Source organism: Denticeps clupeoides, chromosome 11, assembly GCF_900700375.1.
Source record: "Denticeps clupeoides chromosome 11, fDenClu1.1, whole genome shotgun sequence".
NCBI classification, from domain to species: Eukaryota; Metazoa; Chordata; class Actinopteri; order Clupeiformes; family Denticipitidae; genus Denticeps; species Denticeps clupeoides.
The window spans coordinates 14518900-14540602 of NC_041717.1; the positions used below are offsets into that span (position 1 = coordinate 14518900).

General features: G+C 43.6%; 1 protein-coding gene across 5 annotated transcripts; it reads right to left on the bottom strand.

The window, feature by feature from the left end:
* Nucleotides 1–39: 39 nt before the first annotated feature.
* On the bottom strand, nucleotides 40–20467 carry LOC114799486 (metal transporter CNNM4). Of its 5 annotated transcripts, none has more exons than XM_028996182.1 (9): nucleotides 19075–20467; nucleotides 13725–13868; nucleotides 13058–13192; nucleotides 12577–12746; nucleotides 8521–8602; nucleotides 6842–6862; nucleotides 6360–6422; nucleotides 2519–2694; nucleotides 40–2253 (listed from the first exon to the last, which is right to left on the bottom strand). In XM_028996182.1, the coding sequence occupies exons 1-9, from the start codon at nucleotides 20462–20464 to the stop codon at nucleotides 2032–2034; spliced, it is 2403 nt and encodes an 800-aa protein (XP_028852015.1). In that variant the 5' UTR covers nucleotides 20465–20467; the 3' UTR covers nucleotides 40–2031. The 5 variants fall into 5 exon arrangements, with proteins under 5 accessions (XP_028852015.1, XP_028852010.1, XP_028852012.1 ...); XM_028996180.1 differs by lacking the exon at nucleotides 40–2253 and adding an exon at nucleotides 3254–3338 and having other exon boundaries at nucleotides 2626–2694; nucleotides 6360–6511; nucleotides 19075–20466; XM_028996177.1 differs by lacking the exon at nucleotides 6360–6422 and having other exon boundaries at nucleotides 19075–20466.
* Between the last annotated feature and the right edge of the window lie 1236 nt (nucleotides 20468–21703).

Consider the following 21703-nt stretch of genomic DNA (forward strand, 5'->3'; position numbering starts at 1 on the left):
TCTTGCATCTCGCATACAATAAAAAATGAAGGTAGACACTGATGTTCAGATGTTTATTTGGTATTGCTGACAGAATGATTGTCTTCTCAAAGCCGATGGAGATCTTAATTTTTTTTTGGCATAAAATAAAGAATGCTGGGATGAAATGAAAGAGCTGCCTGTCTCACAATGCTGCACAACAAAACAAAAACGACAACAAATTTTTTAAAAGTGCGATGCAGGTGGCAATGGGAGAACAGTTCTTCAGTTGACTTGGACTGGTGGCTGATTAACATGTACCCGCACAGGGATTGGCACAACAAATTAATATTATTAAACCCACCCACACAAAAAATGTAAAAAAAATAATCAACCAACCGATCTTTTGTAGAACAAATTTGTACACCCAAAAACGTTAACTACAGTTGTGTGTAAATAAAATAATCTGACCAGTCCATGAAAAATCCAGGTCCTTTTAAAAGGAAATCTAGTTGCCACCCCATAAAACAGACATGTATAAAATATAGATAAACAAATACACAAAAATAAAATCTTGAAAATATAAAACCAGAATTTCATGTAAAATAAATACAGCAATTATGTATATTATATATATTCATATGCATTTGTGTGTAGTGTATGGTTTGGTTTAGTGCATTTCAAGTCCCATGTCTGACCGGGACTGACCAGTCCTAAAGCTTTGTCACTTTCTCTGGACTCTCGGGAATTGTCCCAGATTATCCCTCAAAGTGCTTTTCCATCTGTTATCCCCCTGACCTTGATAATTATGGTCTAAAAATGATGATCTCACCTTTTTACCAATTTCAGCATCCATTTGACTAAAACAAGATGGTATGCTTTAGGACATACACTTCATTTTAAAATGACACTTAAAAGAAACATTTAAACAAATGGGAATGTTTTTTAAATTAAAATGAATGCATTTTTCAAATCTTAAGATTGTTCTCCTGTCTCTTTGTACATTGTACAGATTAAAATATAAGCAGTTTTGTATTTTACCTGCCGTTACAACTGAGCACTCCAAAAATGAGTCAAAGGGACATGGAAATTAGCAGTAGTATTTAGATTATATTCTGTTGAAGGGTATGGATTATGTGATGAATTGAATGTACAATACCAGTCAAAAGTTTGAACGCACATATAATTATACCGTGTGAAATGCTGTGATCAAAGAAATATTTTGCTGCCTTGAACAGCCTAAATATTAAACAACGTACATTAACTTGTAACAAAACAAAATGAAAAATGGTAAATACAATGCGTTGAAACATTTTGACTGGTAAACTTGAGAATCACCCCAATGCACATTACAGTTATACACAAACACAAGAGTTCATATAGCCAACCACAGATGCAAACCGACACAATGACACCACTTCTGTCGTCACAGTCCATGTGATGGACAAAAAGATGATTGTGGTTTTTTTTTTTATGCTGCCCATTCTGGGCGTTGGCCTTCAATGGCTGAGTTTGTTTGGACACTGCCTGCCAATCATAAATACTCCCTGAGTTCTGTGGCTCACTATAGCAATGAATGAAGTACACAAAGGCACAAACATACACTGTGGCTCTGAGGATATTTTCAAAAAATTCAAATAAATAAAACTCTGTAGCTGCCATCTGTGTTCGCACAGCTGGTCAGAATGAGTTTCTGAACAAAATTTTGGAATTAAAAAAAAAAAAAAAAAAAAGGAAAAAAATAACCTTCTATATCAATCGTTCATATAAAACTCTCTTAACTGTACAGCATATAAAACCAATGATACAGAGGCTCATTCAGTCCTCAGGGAATGCCCCGCTCTGGTCTCCAACCCCTTCCCCCACCAAACACAACACATGCACCCAGTACAGATACACTCACACCTACACAACCACGCACCCAAAGTTGGATTCCTCCAAAGTAAACTCATCTGTTTCCACTCCTGGTCCTGCTCAAAGTGTTTTCCAATCAGACCCACATGCACCCGTGTGTGTATGATTGTGTGTTAGCAAGCGTGTTTGTCCATGTTGGGTCTGTCATTTGTCCCTTTGTCAGATGCTGTTCTCTGTACTGTGGGTGTGGTGGTTGGTTTGATGGGGGGGCAGGCAGTTCTGCTCGTTGAGGAGGGAGGTGGTCTCGTCTGCTCCGTTCTCGGGGCAGTCGGGCTGAGGAGGGGGTGGGACTTCGATCCGGGTGTGGCTAATCTCCGGAGACTGGGGGGAGCTGTCCAAACGAGATGCCATCAGGCCGTTCTGATACTGTGAGCGTGTGATCTGGTAGACAGGGGCGAGAACACACACATGAGAGGAAGATTCCAGACAAAATGATCACACACACTTGTGTGTCTAAAAAAACTTTTTTTCAACTTTTCATCATCAACAAAACATTATTTCATGTTATGTGTCATGAATACAAAAAATGCAAAAATGTACCTTGTTCGAGAAGCTTAACTTGATGATAGAAACATGCATTTCTGTGCTAGGTTCATATATAACCTTGTGAGAGGGACATTTCCAAAACGAAGGACTAAGACGCTACCTTGACTAACTGCAGGTCGGTCAGGGCGCGGACGTAGAAGTCTGGTATGTACTGCGGCAGGGTTGAGCTGTTGAGCTGGCTGTTGCTGCCGCTGACGGACAGCGAGTCGTTGTGGTCCGGACAACTTACCGAGGCAGAGCGGTTCAACCCGCTTATGTGGGATGGAGAGCGGAACTCTGCAAAACACCAAACCGCAGTCAGGATAACTCAGCACACACACACACACACCAGGCATCATGCGCTGTTTTACACACCATAAACATACGCTCTGATTATATGTGGACACATACACACACAGGGACGATGAAGATTACAACAGAAACACACGAGCGAATGTCGTTGCAGAAGAAGTCATTACTGTACACACATGCTGATGTACAGTTAATAACACACACAAACACAAATACCAATAATAGAGCCATTAAAGACAAATGGGAAACAACAACAACACACCACCACTCTCACTTCAAAGAAAACCTCAACACGTGGGTTTTTGGGAAAGAGTAAACAGGAACATGACAAAGAAATAATATGGGTATGAAATGAGTAAATAGGAAAAAATAGAAAAAGGAAAGAAGAAGAGAGGGAAAAAAAAAAAAAAAAAAAAAAAAGACACACCCTAAGATCATATCAGTTAATTCTAGACAAGCTCTACATCCACTGCAGACTGTAATGATCCATGATGCAAGTGGCAGTTCAGGCAGACACAATTCTGTGCAACGTGACAGGAGTCACCTCTGCCGTTGCTCTATGAGAGTGAGTGAGTGGGTGACACTTGTGCTTTGCCCCAAGATATTTTTCTTGCCTGAACCTCTGCCATCTGCTAGAAAGGGAAGTGATTACTTTTCCTTTCCCCTCCCTCTGCCATGCTCAAGTCACTAAACGAAAATCAGACCGTAGTATCTGGTGCATCCGCAAATGTGGCTTCACCTACATAGTTAAGTCTAACATTGCTGATGACTATTATTCATTTTTTTATATTTTCTATACAATTGCAATGGTGCTTTGAAATACTAGTGTGGCAGATGATAAGCATTAATGTTACAAAATACAGCTACAACGCTACAGTTAATGGTCAAACCAACAGAAGAACCACCTGGATGTGAAGCCTCCATAAAAATGAGGCATTAACTTTGCAAAGCCGAATGAGGAATGAACATGCATCCCCTCTGAAAAGGTAACTTATTCCTATTTGTCATTCAGCGATGCAACTTTCCTTTAAAATTCTTTACTGTGTGTCTGAAGGAAATGAGTAAATAAACAAAAAGATATTCTCACAGGATATGGCATTTAAATGCATAAGACTCATTCTAATTCAAAACTCACAATTTCAGTCATGCTAAGTAATGTGAGGATGATTATAATCGGGAGTGAGGGAGTGACAGTGTGAGGGATAAGAATGAATAAAACTGAAGATGGCCAAAACCAGTGGTCACCAACATCTGTCCTAAGGATCCGTCTTCCTACAGAATACAGTTCTGACCTGGATCTAGCACAGGCATCATTCAGATTTGGAAGAAATCACATTGAATCACACGTATTCCACAAAAATGGAATTCCTCCATTCCCGTTACCAGTAGCACCACCTTTACACTGGATAACCTGGTCTTACTGATGTCAATTACAAACCCCCGTGAGAACCAATGCAGGAAGACAGGCCTCCAGTAGGACATTTGTTAACGACTGTCCCCAAGGTCCCTCTTGCATGAAAAGCCATGATCCAGCACTAGAGTTATGCACTGAGAGCAGTTTGGAGCAAGGCCTACGGCAAATCTTCTACGCTATAAATATCATTGCTATTAAAAATATGTACCTAAAGGAATTCAACCAGAAATAAAATCTACATGCCAGCATCAAATACAAAAAACATGACATGAATACTTCATGTGAACAGATTGGCAACCCTATCAACTGGACTCAAATTTTTCAGGACAAGTACCACCTCCAAAAATATTGGCCTGTTCTAGTATTGCCATTGTGGCATTCTTATACTTTATATATACTTTATATGGCACTCTTATACTTGCTATACTTCTATACATGCTATACTTCTTATACTTGCACAATTTTTTTCACTTTATACCTTGCTGTTACATATATTTTATTTTTTATGCTAAAGACATAAAAGTGTAATATTTGGTTATGTTTGCAATATTTTTGTAATCATTGTATACTTGCAATATTTGCAATACTGTGGTCTGTAGCAGTCGCCAAAGCATTTCACTACATATCATACTGTGTATGACTATGTATGTGACAAATAAAATTATAATTTTTATTCTGATATTAGTAAAGTTATTTGTTAGTGATTTGCAGCCACATTCAGTGCTGCACTGAAACAGATGTTATTTACTTTACTTAGCAATTTGCTACTGCACTTGCACAAGTACATGTATCTGTACTTTTTACTCCACAACATAATGTGAAATCTTTCATTCCTTTTTACTTATGAGTTGTTACATAGTCATAGTGTTGTGTAACTGTTTCTTATTTTATAACCCTTGAGGCAACTTTACACGCAGTCTGAACAGCTCTGTCCCAAATCTGACTCTGACGATTATGTTGGGAATCTGCAACTTTTGAAAGGAAACTGGAATTTATTTTACAAAAAGAGCTAATTTTAAATATGGCTGTGTATATATATATGTGTGTGTGTGTGTGTGTGTGTGTATATATATATATATGTATGTATGTATGTATGTATGTCTAAAAGGGTTTCAAGATGACGTCTATACAGAAAGTATTTTGTAACCCTCCTCTCCAGTTTAGTGCAGCAGATAACGCTTCACATTTAGCAGGTAAGCACGACACCTGAGCAAGTAAAAACTGCAAGCCCTGCCCCCTGATCATCACCTATTTTTTTAACTTACACTTTCACCGAATGGAAATTGCCATCAATGTTTAGTGCTTCTGATCATTTTAATGAATGTCAAACAAATGAAGGACATTCTAAGAGTTGTGACAAAATTGACAGTCTTTTCACCGAAAAATCAGTTGATTAAGAAAGAACAAAAAAAAAAAAAAATTTTACCTTGTGCATCTCTACTTTAAGTCAAGTCATCCACCACTGGAAACAGATAGTAAGTTCGAAATAAACGCCCTCTGGAAGCCATACACAGTTTTGTTGCGTTTTGTAGAGGCTATTGATTGGCATTTCACTAGTGTTTGCGTAACGCTATTTAATGCTCATCGCTGTTTAATATTCTGTGGGATTTCAGCAGAAACTGACAGCAAGAAAACGTCACATGCAGCATCTTTTTGATGCCATACGAAAGACCAGGTGACTGAATGCTGGTGCTGAACACCCGTGTGGACACTTTGATTTGCCCCGACTGGCAGAAAGACGGTCGCCGTACAGTCCGCGCTCACCTGGTTCAGACGTACATGTAAACAAGGTCTAACAATAAGAACTAAACACAGTTCACATTTGCAAACTTTGGAAACCAACACACAAGGCCGTATGCATTCTGTGGTGTTCACACCACCAGTCTTAAATTAAGCTAGTGAAACTCGTCCTTAGATCGGAATAGGGGCCATATGAGGATGAACAATTGATGACAAAAATAAGCACAAAGCCACGTGGAGTCGTTAAGGTGCCACTTTCTGCTGCAGCAAGTTAACGGCCTGACTGGTCTAGCGCTGGATCAGGGCTTAAGACACACCAGGGTCCGGTTTCATCTAAGGGCCAACCGTGCCCCATGCAGCCCTCTCTGCTCAGGAGTGGGAAGGCCGATATTAGTGCTGGAGGCCTGATTAGTGCTGGCTTCTCTGGAATGGTGTTCCAGCCATGGAAACCCCAACCCTCAACCCAACCAAGGCCCGAAGTCATGCCGGCTATTACCTGGAAACCGAGAGAACAGAGAGCCCCTCTTAACAGGGGGGTGATGGGGGCGAGACGTTGCCACTGAGTGAGAGACAGAGAGATGGGGAGAAGGACGGGTATGTCCATAAGACATGGTGGAGATTTTTCAGGAGGGGGTAGAGATACACACACTGGGGAGGAAAGATCACAGCAGACAAGATGATGGTCATGTTTGGGATAAGTGACAATAAGGCCACGGATCGGACCTACAGACCCATTGCAAAATGAAACAGTAGGACTCGGACTGGTGGCAGATTGTGAGCATCGAGCCAGAATCACAAGAGCAATTCAGAACTGATGTTGCATAAAACACAGTCACTGCTGTGTTGGAGTGCTGGGTCAATATTGCTGATCATATTGACCGTATTTCCTTGGACCCACACACACAGGAGTGAGGGAGGGAGAGAATAAAAAAAAAAATGTAAGAAAACTAAATAATATGCCCATGTTTTCTATTGTACCTGACAATGGAGGCTGATCACCTGAGAGACAGGAAGTCAGAGAGAAGAAGAGAAGGACAGGAGAGAGAGAGATGAGAGGAGAAGGCAGGTAGACACAAGAAACACACAAAACAACAACATGCAACACCATCTGAGCAGTAAAGGCTGCAACGTGAAACACAACCAGGAACAAATTGTCTACAAGACAATTTAAGTAACTGCTATGCAAAATTGCTGTTGCAAAATAGCCTGAAGAAATGCATGGTGGCCAAGATTTTCTTTTTCTTTTCATTTCTACTTCATTGCCACTAAGTGGCGTCCTTTTCAAGATATGACCAGCTGTAACCAAATGTGACCAAGTCAAGTTAATAAAATTGATTATCTGATTATCTGATGACACATGGGAGTGGGTGGAATATATAAGGCAGCAAGTTTAACGACACCAGGAAGGGACGGAGTAGACCTGGTTGGGGCCGTGATATTGTTCTGCTGAGAACAGTTGGGTCCTGCATTCACGTACACATATCACCTACCTAAACATTGTGGCTGACCAAAAACTCCTCGTCAGTGGATAATGTGCCCTGCCACACTGGTTCAAGAATGGTTGGAGGAACACAACAAGGAGTTTGAGACGGTGAATTGTTCTCCAGCTTTTCCAGATCTTAATTCAATCAGGAATCCAGTCTGATCAATGGGTGCACCACCTTTACAAGTTACATGATCTACTTATTGATAGCTACAGACTAGATACCACTTTGGACTCCTCTTCTATAAAGTGTGAGCATTTTCAGTAGGGATCCCAAGCACCACTCTGATACTAGTGTTTAATGAGGAGGAGACTGAAATTACTCTGTTTAAGGAGACATCAGACTTAATACTTAATTTAAACATAACAATTCCACAAATGTACATAAAACATATGCTATGTTAGCTATCACTTAGAAAAACATTCAGTTACACTTGCACCCTGCATAGGCATTGACAGGATTTAGTGCACACACATAAAAACACCGAATAGGGTGGTTTCATATATCGGAACAAAGTTACTGTATCCAATCCAGTTATTTGAGTTATTTGACCGACATCTGATACTCGTATTGGATTGGTGCATCCCGAGTTCTGAGTAACCTAGCCTAGTTCCTTTCCATGTACTGTTTCCATTGAAAATGTACTGTATAACAGAAATATAGTATCGATAGGATCATATGGACCCTTTAATTAAAATGAGCTATTTAAAAATTGTACCTGACCATCTTAAACTCATTTAGGTTTGCTGTGAAAATGATTGTCTCCAGTAGCCTGGACCAGAGCACTTTCTACGTTTGCAATTTATAAAATTTACTACAGTCACCTGTCCTACCAATAATCAGACTCCAGGTGGCAGTAGTGTCAAGCCTGCTGCCTGTTGCCACAGCTCTATCAAGATATGATCTAATGGTGCTGGTGGGCACTAGAGTGAATAGTACATGAAGAGTACAGCGATTTCAATACGAGAGTCACAGCCATTAACACCAACATACATTATTTTCCAGGAGGTGGAAAATTCCACATGCACAGGAGCATCAACAGGTGACTGCATGAGATTAAAGCTTTCTGAGGGCATTTTTCGGTCAGTAAATAATAGATGACAAGAATCTGTGATGTGGAGAGACAACTGGCTGGGGGAGACACAGAGAGGTTGATGGTGGTAGTGAACTCACCTAAAGCCATGACTCCATAGAAGGAGAAGGGCCCTGTCTCAAACTTCATGTTTTCGTTTCCAGCCTCCACCTCCACACGGCCCTGAGCAAAAAAAAAAAAAAAAAAAAAAAAAAAGCTCACACATGAAATAAAAAAAGCAACTGTCCTCACAACAAAACCATCTGTCTTTCATACACACACAGACAAACTTGTGGATGCATATTCAGCAACTGCACTCATTACACTGTAACTGATGTCCCACACGTGGACAGGGACACATACACACTAATGAGTCACAGTGTGTCTGTACCTGTCTGTACCATGACTGACAATTGCACAACATAAACTGCACTGTAAGTACACGTGTACACACACACACACACACACACACACACACACACACACACACAGCCCTGCTGCCCCTGCACCTCTCATTTCCTTTAATGTCCCCCTGTGGCAGTCACCCTGCTGGCACCGGAGCTCAGAGGAGGGGGCGCTGTGAAGGGCACACAGCATCGTCACCCCTGTCCAGGGGGCATACCGCTCATTGCATATTTAAACGACAGACATAGAACGCCACGGCGGGGGGAGGGGACGGCCAGGGAGCTGCTGTCGGTGTTCCTGAAAATCCAGATGATCTGGTTCTGATCGATCACCTTTCACCTGCCTCCACGGCTCCAAGTGGTTGCTCAGTGGTGAAACAGGCAAACAGACTGCAGAAAGACTCAGCTTTTCGTTCTCACACGTTCCATCTTTTCTCGTTGGAAATAGCTTAGAAACAAAACAAATAAAATGTTACTGAGGAAATCCTTTAAGACGTTCCTTCCCATACTGCATCCCACTATCATCTCTTCCCCAGGGGGACAGGCAGGGGCACAAAGTACATAAGTGGTGGCCGGGGCGGATTGGCCAGAACACAGCCAGAAAAATGGCACTTTTTACGCACTTTATTAAACACAAAAATGCATATAGGAACCCCATTATGATACAAATGTTTAATCACTTTTACACAAAAACCCAGACAAGTCTAAAAACCTGGATGGAAGCGGCCCTGTAATCAGAAGGTTGCCGGTTCGAATTCCGAGCCACCAAGGCTGATGGTTAAAGGCAGAGGACACATTTCGTGGTGTCACCGTGTGCTGTGCTGCAGTGTATCACAATGACTTTCACTTTCTGGTCATGCTAACTAAGCGACGCTATGACTACTCTACACTTTCTTATTAACTTAAACTCAACATATACAAATCATTAAATGCCAAATATTGCAAACAACTGCTTATTTACCATAAGAGGCTCCACATATTGAAACCATTCTCTTAATTGAACAACTGGTCTGGTCTGAAGAAAACTGCTATGTCCTGACACATCAACGAATCCTACAAAACCAGTTGTTTTGGAGATGATCTATTCTATCAATTTTGCCCTCAGAAAATTACACAGTTTGACCAGCTACTAACACTTTAAAAACTGACTGTTTGCCATTTTGTACTCACACAATCAGTGACACCCATCATGACTGTTGTTCTCCTTCTGCATACAGTGCCAACTAAATAATTTATCTGTATTACGTAAATTAAAGATTTGTATTATTTCATTGCTTGTGTATGTGTCCTGCTGCACACTTCTGCCACAAAGGGTCAAAATTCAAGCATCTGTCAATCATAAACAGAAGGGGCTACAGTATCCCTGACTGCTCAAGACAGCAGAGTCAGTGCTGTCAATTTCAGACATAATGAGAAGTCGAGAGGGAGGGAAACTTTGGACTCCCCGCTCTTCATGTATTATTTTTTGTATATTTGGTTCATCTTCCTCAAACGCCTCTCGCCGTATTACAGCTCTCCAGCGCAACTTATGATCAGAACCATGAGGTCAGCTCAAAGACTAAATGTGCTATTAATGTGCATGCAGTTAATCTGAAATGGACACATTAGAGCCCACGAGTGTGTAGCTCCATGTGTGGTACGAGGACAAGCATAGCAGGGGTGGGGTTTGGGTTTAAATGATCATTGGATTTTGCAGCTCAGGCTAATGACTGTTTAGGGGCCAGTGATGGCACAACACACACACTGTGGGTGATCGTGCAGAATGGCATGCGACGACAGATTAGCTCCCCTACCCAACATCCCTCCTGCACCACGTTTCCGTGGGAACGTCCAGTGCCTGCGCCTCGTTGTTGTCCCTACCCCTAATAATCATTTAAATTTTAGCACGTGAAGCTAAAAGAAAAAGGACATGCTAGTCTACTGTTGTGATACTGACGTCAGTAGCAGGTCATAGGTCACTGGCAAACCACTGATGGCTGTGGAACTGGACAATGTGAACATTTACAGCTCAAATTACACTAATCATGAAAGGCTGTGGTAACTGCCATTTTCTCGATGAAAGCTTTTCGCCAAAATAAGGCCATAATTCTGGGATTTTGATAGGGGTGAGAACATTGCATTGTTTAATTCATACAAACTGTGGTGCTGCCTGTGTCAGAAGACTTAAGATCATTATTGCAATGCAGAAACCCAAATCCAGCCCTAACCATAGTCTTTTATTCAACAGGTGGTTCAAAGTTCAACAGAAAATGAGGCTCGCACACAGGAGATACGCCATTCTACACAGCACCATCAACGGCACCATCTGTGAGGGCTGAGGCGTGTCAAGTTCCTCTTGTGGACTTTTACCTGGCAGAATTACATGAAGGGTGTGGCAGAGAAGCTGACGACAGGGGAGACGTCCCCTGGAGAAAAAGACCGGCCCTCGGGCAGCGTGTTCACAGCCAGCATCTCTAGGAGGACGTGCGCATGGGGATTAGTGCCCATGAAGCAGAAGTGACTGACATTGAGACACCCACCACTCCACCCCCACTCCACATTACTGTAAATGGGATCAATTAGCAGAGAACCATTTGTGTGGCGTCTAGCAGGGCCACTCTGGTCTCTTTCCAAGGTCACAGCTGCTCTCTCTCTCTCTTTTTTCCCTCTTCTGCAACTCCCTGTAACCCAGAAGGAGCCAAAAACACCTCAAGAAGCCTGGAGACACCCCGATCAGCAGTACGGCTCTGTGAAATTGGTTACATTTTTCCCCCATTTAAATTCTTCTGAATTACATGTTTTATGCTATAAACGTATTCACCTAAAAATTGAAATAATAACCAGCAATATGACAAATCACATTTCAACAAAGTGTTTGGGCATTCACTGTTGTAAATAATGTGTGCATTTCATGCAAAAAACTCACAATATTAAACATTGTTCCATTGGTAAAATTAAAGTGCTTCATATTGCAAATCAACATAAAAGCGTATTTAATAAATTAACATTACGTATATATAAAAAATAGTGCTCGCTTGCTGATCTGCGTAGAGTTTTCTGAGTCTGCACAGAACCGATCGAGCAAGTGGTCCATATCTGACATCGTCGTCGCCATAGCTAGCCGCGCGTTTACATTTCGTTGGTGTGTGCGAAAATCCCGCCTCCACAGGAAACACATGTAGTGGGCTGCAGCGGCCAGAAACACGCAAATTCCAACATGCAAATCACACGCAATTCTGCATTTTGCAACGGATTCCATTTTATTTAATTGGATTCTGCTGGATTTCTGCATTGCGGAAATCATGTGGCCCTACAGTACGTTTTGTATTATTACAAACCAATAAAACAAGCAAAGTTGTAGTTCTCGTAAATCTTTTGTTCTTGCCCCGCCCATAAACACTCCCACGGCTATTGAGTAGCAGTGGATGAAGCTCCTGGGCTCTGGCCGCGCTCATATCCTCACTCTGTGCCCTGACTGCGGCCAGAGTTTAAAGCCAGCTTCCCCCACCAAGCCGCTTAAACACCCTGTTGTGTTGATTGGCTTTATGAACCATCTAAACCTGGGCTTTTCTCTGGCCCTTAACACCGTGCAACAGTGAACCAACACACTGGGACAGCAACCAGGACATCTCATTGACAACCGTGACTGATGCTGCTTGCTACCACCCAACTGGTGAAGGCAAAAAAACCCAGTTCAAGGGACAGAGAAACTGGCTAGATCCTAGCCATCAATCACAGGTTTTATTCTCTGGTTGTAATATACATATTGCTCACCTGTAGTATGAGAATGAAATAATCCACAGCTTTCCCCCTCTGGTACACGTAGTGCTGCTGTGACCGTTTGTCGTTCTCATTGAATTTGATCTCTTGGATCACGTCTGGGTGCTTGAGGATCCTCAGGAGAACCTTCTCCGAGATCTGGGCTGGGCTGAACAATCCGACCTCTGCCCAAAACGAGGACATCATTATTTAGTGCGTCAAATATGACAAGCCGTTTATAACAGAACCTTGTAGGACCAGATGTGGAGTAAAAATGTCAGTCAAGTAAACACACTGAGACAGGTAACTATAATTCTGCTGCCCCACCCATTCAATATGAGCACAGAAAAACGTTTTCAGATTATTTGTACCAAGCCATTAAGAAATTCTAAACGAATTAGGCCTGCATACTGGACACCACAGAGAGGCAGTATATAGTGTGTGTGTGTGTGTGTGTGTGTGTGTGTGTGTGTGTGTGTGTGTGCGCGCGCCTCACCTGTTGCCAAGAAACGGTGAGCTGCCAACAGCAGCTGAGGTGAGATCTTCACTTTGGACTCGCTCTCATGCTTGAAAGCGGAGAAATCTCTCTTGTTCTTGTTGTGGGCCACCTTCTTCCTGGTGCGGTTATCAGCTGCAAACACACACACACACACACATAATTACCACCCAAACAGAAACAGTTATCAGTGCATTAGGTCTAAAGTGGCAGAGATTAGCGGCAGATATCAGGAGGATCAACAGAACGGCAGGATGAAAGTGCTACAGAGACAGAAAAACGTTTTTCCAACGTACACTAGAAAGGTACACGTATGTGATATGGGTTGGATACAGGTCAACAATATATAATGTTTCCATGATATAAAACACACACTCAGGGGCAGTGGTAGCGTAGCAGGTAAGGAAGTGGACTCATAACCAAAGGGTTGCGGGTTCAAATCCCAAACCGCCAAGGTTCCACTGAGGTGCCACTGAGCAAAGTATCGTCCCCACACACTGCTCCCCGGGCACCTGTCATGGCTGCCCACTGCTCACTAAAGGTGATGGTTAAACGGGATACATTTTGTTGCGTCACAGTGTGCTGTGCTGCAGTATTTCACAATGGCAAACACTTCACTTTCATATCCCCCCCCCCCCACTTTAATACTGAATTGTGTAGAACTCACTGTAGAGGTCCGACTCATCCAGGATTTCGGATTTGATGATCTCCTCGATGACGTCCTCAAGGGTCACCAGCCCCAGGACCTCGTAGAAGGGGTCTCCCTCGCCTTCGTTATTGACCTTCTGCACGATGGCCAGGTGAGATTTACCTGCAATGGGAAAAGGAAACAATTGACACCCAACCCTTCTGTTCCAAATGTGGCCCCATCAACATACGGTGAACAGTTTGATCCTGTATTTAGCAAACTGACATTCAAGCTGAGGTTCTTCTGAACCTAACATTTTTCCCCAGATACTGCATTAAGTAAATTAGTGCCAAATATACAGCAGACTATCGTCACTCATGACTCAAAGCTAAAATGTAGGCGGGAAAAAGCGCAGGCCCCACGGACAGCGGTGTGACGAACCTGGTATTAAACTCGATTATCTCACTCATAAGAGCAGTTCAATACCTGTTAAATAGGTAGTTAGCCTCGGCACTGACAATTACAGACGCATAATAGTGCCGGCAGGTTCATTAGCCCGGACAGTGAAACACTACAGGTCGCTCAGACCAAGGAGGAGGACAGGACCCCCAAACCCCACTGGCTGCTCCAGACGTCTGGCCAGCAATGAGCTCATCTCTGTGGTTATAGAAGCAGACAGGTGCATCTGTAATTTCTACATTCAGCCTACACACACACACACGCACGCACGCAGGGTTATTTCAGGGAACATTTGCATTTGACAGGGGGACAGGAACGGTTCAGTGTCTAAATATGGATGAGAAGAGGCAGATATAGATTACGCTGTGATTTAAACAACGTTCTGTTGCTCAAAATAGCATCAGTGACAGGATGTGAAAAGGTCTACCTCATGCACGCACATCATATCATTTTTTTTTTTTAACAAACAGCACACACAAACAACTCCACACAGTTTTTGCTTTGTAATGTGGGCGCGGCAACCAATTTTGCATGCTTTTTTTTTTTTACTTTTTGACAGCCTGGCCAGTGACAGGACTTGCATGTTGGGGGACGTCAGCTTGTGCGATGTCACTTGGTGGGTTTCTGACAGTCAGGACAATACAGCATATTACACGTTAAGTCACATGACTGCTTCACATTTGTGGGTCAGTTTGTTTAGCCATAAGGCACAGCAACGGATGGGGGTGTAAATGTCACACATTACACTTTAATGAAAGGTGTCCTCAGCAAGAGTGGCGGTTATATGACAGGTTATTGGGCACTTTTTTTTTTTTTGCAATCACACAACATTCTCAAGCCAACGAGGCGTCATGATGGGTTGAGCTCATTAGTGGGCCGCTTCCCCAGATGAGGGCTTGAGTTAATCTCCCACTGGCTTTCCTGGGGTCAATTCCATGGTGGAGCGGAAGACAGGCCTCCGGGGAGCCTGCTTACCGCAATTGCCACAGAGTTTCCTATCGATCTGTTGAGTATTAAACACACTGGTGTAGCAGGCCTGGCTGCAGAGCTCAGTGGGATGTACTCCACTAATGCAGCAGTCAACAGTAATGAGTCAACACACACACGAGATTGTATGTTCCGATACAAAACAAGAATTTAGATCAAGAACTCAAAACCATAATGACAATATAATATATAGTCCATCTCATTTCTCATGGTATAGCCTTAAGCATCGTTCAGAATCTAGTCGTGTCCTGACTGATTCATCTCTTTCCGTTATTTATGGTTTGCAAATCCCATAAACAACAATCTTCATGATTCATCAGATTATTAAAGTAAAAATAAAAAAAAATCTACATGAGCTTGTAGGTCAGAACACATTCACATGGATAAAATCCGAAATCATCAGAAAGTCATGTTGTTATTTGATCTTATTTTTCCCTCGAAATGCACATGAGAAGTCAAGACGTCAGCGCTTCCAGCAAACACTGTGTCTCTTCTCCAGTCACCCTTTTCTCCAGCCGAAAAATGAGTCCTTTCTTTTCCCGCCCACAGCCAGCAGGTCACGAGCCGGCGCTCCTCACACAATCTTTTTTAGAAAACATCGTAGGATTAAACGATAAAACATAGATCTGTTCCTCATTAATGTCCAAAGAATGAACTTCATTCCTCAGATGGAGTTGTCTTGTGGTATCAAAGTTTGTAAGAAACACTTAAAAAGGTACATTTATACTAAAGGGTTTCAAATCTTAAACATTTTGAAACACTAATTTTGAAGGTACCAATTTGTTTCTTCAGTTCCACATAACTTGTACCATTCAGCGAGCATCACAGAACTTTCAGTATTGTGAAATCACTGTTACTGTGGATACTTTATCACACTAATGTAGGAATGTTCTGCATTTCCTCCCACACAAACTAGCTAATGGTAGTTGGGTGGTAGTAGCCTAGTGGGTAACACACTCGCCTATGAACCAGAAGACCCGGGTTCAAATCCCACTTACTACCATTGTGTCCCTGAGCAAGATACTGTCCCTGTACCTACTGATTGTTAGTCGCTCTGGATAAGGCCGTCTGATAAATGCTGTAAATGTAAATGTAGTTAGCAAAAGCTTTACATGAAACATTTTCTTCCATTTATTTTCAGTTATGCAGATGTCGCGGATATCTAGAAAGGTGCATCCAACTTTCCCTCCCTGGACATGTAGAATCTCAACACCTGTCCCCCGAGGAAGAAACAGATGACGACGAGGAGGACAAGCATGGACACGCGGGCATGTCTAATTAATTGTTCTTTTTCTGATATTAATTATTACATTGTCATCTTAAACCAATGTTGTCAGAGCGAGTCGTCTGGCCTGCTTTAACCAAGACGGGCGGGGGGACACGATGCTGACAGGACAGGATGTGGCTCCGCGGCGCTTTCTGGGACAATTTTATAAGGAGAGGCGGGCGTCCGCTGCACAGTCAGCACTTTGAAGTGATGACAAGACAGGAAGAGACGCCGCGAACGAGAGCGAGGCCGCGGCTAAACAGACAAGCCGTGGTCACGGGTGAACCTCGACGAATGAAACCCCGTCAGAGCCACTTCCTCCTTCTCCACGCAGAATTTGGGGAAGAAGAAGAACCAAAGTCCCTCAGTCAGCAGGTCACGTGAACGCGGCCGCGTCGGGTGTGTGCGGAGTGGACGGGGCGAATCTTGAACCAACGGATCTCGGTGACTCAGCACAACACCTGCAGGTCCAGTGTTGTAAAAATGCCCCCCCGCGCTCGGCCAGACAGCAACGTCAAGACAGAAGGCTGGCTCCTCACCACTGAGGAATCGGGGAGACGCAGCACAATCCCGGACAAAGAAACGCGGCCTCTGAATGCTGCGGCGACCAGGTTTACTATCAGTGATTAAGCGGCCGTTTATGAGACAGGAGCGGCGCTGCCCAACCCGGCCCGGCCAACAAGGGCCAACCTGACGCCACTAATCAATTCAGGCTCAGTGACACCCTGAGCCATCCCACGATTCATTTGATTTATCGTTACCTTCCTCATAAACAGCTTTTACCTGTAAACTCCCAAACGCTGCTGTGCATCTACAAATACTCGAATGAAAGGTACTCGTACGTTCTCATGCACTCTGCACTTCGTTCTGTATAATCTGTGTATTGTGCAACGTCTGTAAACATTGTACTGTATTGTACTGAATGTTGTCTATGGTAGCTTTCATTTCATGCAATCTTGCTGCAAAGAATACACGTAATAAATACATTTTATAAATTATATATATTTATAGACACATATCGGTCATCCACATAGACCTTTCGCCACTGTCCTCTGTTGCCAGTTTAACTTGAACCGATATAAAGGCCCTTGTCATTGCCATTTTCAGGTGGGGTGTGTACTTGAGGTGCATGGTCAAAGGGCGCAAAATAAGGAAACATGGAACAATAGTGTCTCTGATCTGAGGGAGGGGTTGCGGTGTGGACAGAGGGAACTTCTCCTAAAGCGGAGGAGCAAACAGGCCATATTTTTGTGCTGCTATAGAAGACGTTATCGTGAAGGGTGGGTTCCCTACATCACCCAACAGAATGCTTGGAATAAACTGATGATAATCTGCAAGTTTGGACGCGGTCACGAGAAAGTGCAGCAGAGATCACGTTTGTGATGTCTGCAGATGAACACTGTGTGCACTGTGGAGAATAATGGGGACTGTGAAGAAGAGATGGCTGATCCACACCTATGTCCTAATTTCCAGGCTGATGAAAGAAAAGATCCCTCTGAGCAGAAGTGCTTCATTAGGATGAGTGTAAATGTCAACTCTGGAGGAATCTCCACTGTACTTCATAAAACCACAGAGCCCCCACTGGAACACTAGAGAAATTAAAGGCCACAAACTATTTCATCAGCCCAGTTACAGACGGTCTGAAATTAAATTCCAGTCGCGTTTAATTTGAGGTAAGCGATTTTTTTTCCCAGTCTTTGCACGCTTGAAGGGAATTTTACACAACACCTTAGAAAACCTGTAAACTTTGGACACGGAGAGTGGGCGCCACATCCCTGACATCTGCCAGCCCATGCAACGTATGACCCCCTAAAACACATACAGCGCGGTGTTAAAATACCACAGGGTGTTACACAACAAGCTACCGGACTCAGAGGGACAATGGCTGTCATTAAACTGTCACATGCAGGAAATCTGAATGTGTCAGCTGGAGCGGGGCAATACGAACGATCACCGCGAATTCCTGCAACAGTAATACTCATTATCATATCAATGAGCTTATTAATGAGAAGGCCATAATCATTATGGGCAAACAGAAAGGACGCTGATTCACGCGTACCAATAACACAATGAAGCGGTTTCCCAATAATGCCATATCCTGATGCTGATTTCAAAATGCTCTGCTCAGAGGTACAGATGGGGCGGGGCTTATCCACTGGCATTCTATTACCAGCATGTAAATTTGGTCAACGCCCCTGGTTGATTGAAGCATTTTGCAATAAGAATGGCATTTTTTTAGTCATTTGAAATGAAAACAATGAGTAATGAGTAAACAAGACACGATAAACGTGGCATCTCCTATCAGCCCACTAAGATATGCCATAGATCCGAATGATCCAAGATAAAATGAGTAAACATGCAAACGTCACCACCACTTCCACGAACCATGCGTCCATTGGAGCCACTCTGACCGGTTTATGATGCAACTCCGTGTTACAATGTAACTGTGACAAAATCATGGTAGGTTGCATCACTCATCACCTCAAAATGTTAATCTGGAGAAGTGTATAATATACAGAGCAAGACTCTTAACCCATAGTGTGTCCAGGGGAACCGTCCCTAATTGTAAGTTGCTCTAGATAAGGGGGTCTGCTCAATGCCACGAATGTAAATGAGTGGATGACAAAAGAAGTAAGAATGGGAATAGCTTTAAGGTTTAAAAAAGAAAACACATGCCTTTCTTAAACTCCTCCAGCATTGCATCCAACTTTGTGTCATGGAAGACAAAATGGACCGGGTGGTTGTAAAACTTGGTGATGGTCTTCAGGGTGGTGCAGTCATCTGGGTCCACAAATGCAAGGTCCTTCACGAACAGGATGTCCACGATGTTGGACCGCTCGTCCTCGTACACCGGGATACGGGTGTAGCCACTCTCCATGATCTCAGACATGGTGTTGAAGTCTAGCACAGCGTCGCTATTGATCATGAAGCAGTTATTTAAGGGTGTCATCACATCCTCCACAGTCTTGGTCCTGAGCTCCAGGGCGCCCTGGATCATGTTGAGCTCCTCCTTCACCAGATCGTTGTAGGGCTCGGTCACCTTAAGCATCTCCACCAGCTTCTCCCGGTTGTAGACGGTGCCGATCTCCTGGCCAAGCACACAGTCCAGGAGTTTACTGACGGGGTAGGACAAGGGGAAGGTGAGGAGCATGAAAAATTTTGTCAACACGATGGTGTTCGCCCCCACAGCCAGGCCATGTCGAGAACACAGGGCCTGGGGCACGATCTCCCCAAAAATGACAATGCCTATGGTGGAGGCCACCACGGCTCCCAGCCCAGAGCCGATCAGGTCGTCCAGTAAGATGGTGAGGGTGGTGTTCACCAACACATTGCCCAGAAGCAGCGAGCACAGCAGGTAGTTGCCTTTCCTGCGGATGGGCTCGATCTTGCGGGCGTACTTTTTTTCCTTATCTGTGCCACAGCTCTGCACGATCCTCAGCTCCATCGGGTCCAGGGCCATGAGCCCCAGGTTCAGCCCGCTGAACATCCCCGACAGCACCAGGAGGCAGGCGATCAGGATGACCTGCAGCCATATGGGCAGCAGCGACTTCTTCTCCTCCACCACCCGCAGCGTGCCGTCCGAGTCTCCCAGCAGGTACCACTGGCCATCCCGGTCCAGCCGGACGCACAGCCCATAGTCCTTCTGCGGCTCGCTCTTCCGGAGCGGTCTGATTCTCAGGCTCAGCACCCCGCTGGTGCCCCGGCTGTTTAAGGTCACGTTAGACGCAATGACAATGTCTTTGGTGAAGTCTTTGCAAGTGGCGTTGAACGCGTCCCCCTCGCCCGGCGCCTCGTCTCCGTCGCCACGCTCCGTGAACCTGACGTCCGACCAGGTGTGATTATTGATCCGCCCGTAGACCCGGAGGAGGATGTGGCTCTCCTCTGTCACCTGGATGATCCCGTCATCCGTGGTCGTCGCCGGCTTGTCGCTCCTCAGCAACCGGACGCCAAATATGTGGCTGTCGACGACCTCGGCGAGCGCCGAGCCCGCGCGTTCGCCCAGCCCGCTAAACAGTAAGAAAATTAAAGTTAACGTGCACCCCTGGCCGCTCCATTCTGTCGCCATGTTTGTTTCGCTCTCTGAGAAGCGAGACTTTACGTCACCTACTCATTCCACGCAGCCCGCCCCTCGGTGACGTAACGCCGAAGAGGAGCCAATCAGAGACTGCGACGTCACCAACAGAGAACGGGCGAGCCCCAAACACGCTGCGAACATGTAAGGATGGCCGGCAAGGTTCTTAAGAATTTTATCCTTTTCTACGCATATTTATTGAAAACATATTCTGCACAATACTATTAGTTTAGGTTCACATTTCTACTTTAAAGCTATATTTGGTCACAAACAAACAAAAACTGTATAATCGAATGTACTTGAATAAATCTTTATTGACTAGACAATTACCCAAAGTACGTAAAACAAATAAAATTCCCAACGTTGTTAGTTTGATAAACAACATAGCGTTGATTTGAAGTGGTTTTCTTTGATTCGGAGTCTGCCGCAGTGCTCTAACACGATCCTATAGCGCCCCCCAGTGGCATATGGCAATGTTCACCTTTTCAAACATTGCATCACTCTATTAGCCTGCTCTGATGGCGACGAGATGATAAATGGCGATGCAATTACGACCTATCCTTATACTTGCAATGTCATAAATTGCTAAGGTTGTCACCCTGTTATTTGCGTCATGTAATACCGCCCCAAACAGTCAAATAAATCTATTTACTTTCACGATCCACCGTTATTTTCAACAGTTGGTTGACACCACTGTGCAATCTACTTCACATGCACACAAGGTGAATGATGCACAATGAAAACGTTACAGGAACATGCATCCATTCCTCTAATAAACATTACACTGTGCATAATAAAGCAGATAATTGTTCCCTCATGTGTCCAAATGAAAGTAATGCACAGAACTGTATGTAGCAACGTTTTTAACACCGACATGGTGACATAATGCATCTAGAATTCCATAAAGCAGCAGGACTTTTTAAAGCTCAGATTGTGATCGCAGATAACTGAGTATATTCAGAACGTCAGCTCCAGTTAGTAGCTGGGTGAACTGCATGAAGCTGTGGTGAACATGTCCTGATCAGATTTTCCATGTAATCTTAAAATAATGATAATTTAACCGGACATTCCTCTGAATACTATAAATCATATTCATTCATATAAATTATCCTAAATACTTTTTGGAATCCCTAAAAAGTTATTTTATGTGAAAATCTAAAAAATGTTTGTCTTTATGGTATTTAATGTTCACAGACTTTGGGTACTAACTGCCAGCCACAACTAACCGTGGTA

What these genes read in the sequence shown, in the direction of transcription:
- LOC114799486 (XM_028996182.1), bottom strand. Translation starts at nt 20,464, where the DNA reads ATGGCGACAGAATGGAGCGGCCAGGGGTGCACGTTAACTTTAATTTTC. An exon ending in CTATGGAGTCATGGCTTTAG is followed by an intron (nt 6,863 to 8,520) that starts GTGAGTTCACTA and finishes CCTGTCTCTCAG; the next exon opens with GTGATCAGCCTCCATTGTCA. An exon ending in TCTGTTCTCTCGGTTTCCAG is followed by an intron (nt 2,695 to 6,359) that starts GTAATAGCCGGC and finishes GGTGTTTTGCAG; the next exon opens with AGTTCCGCTCTCCATCCCAC.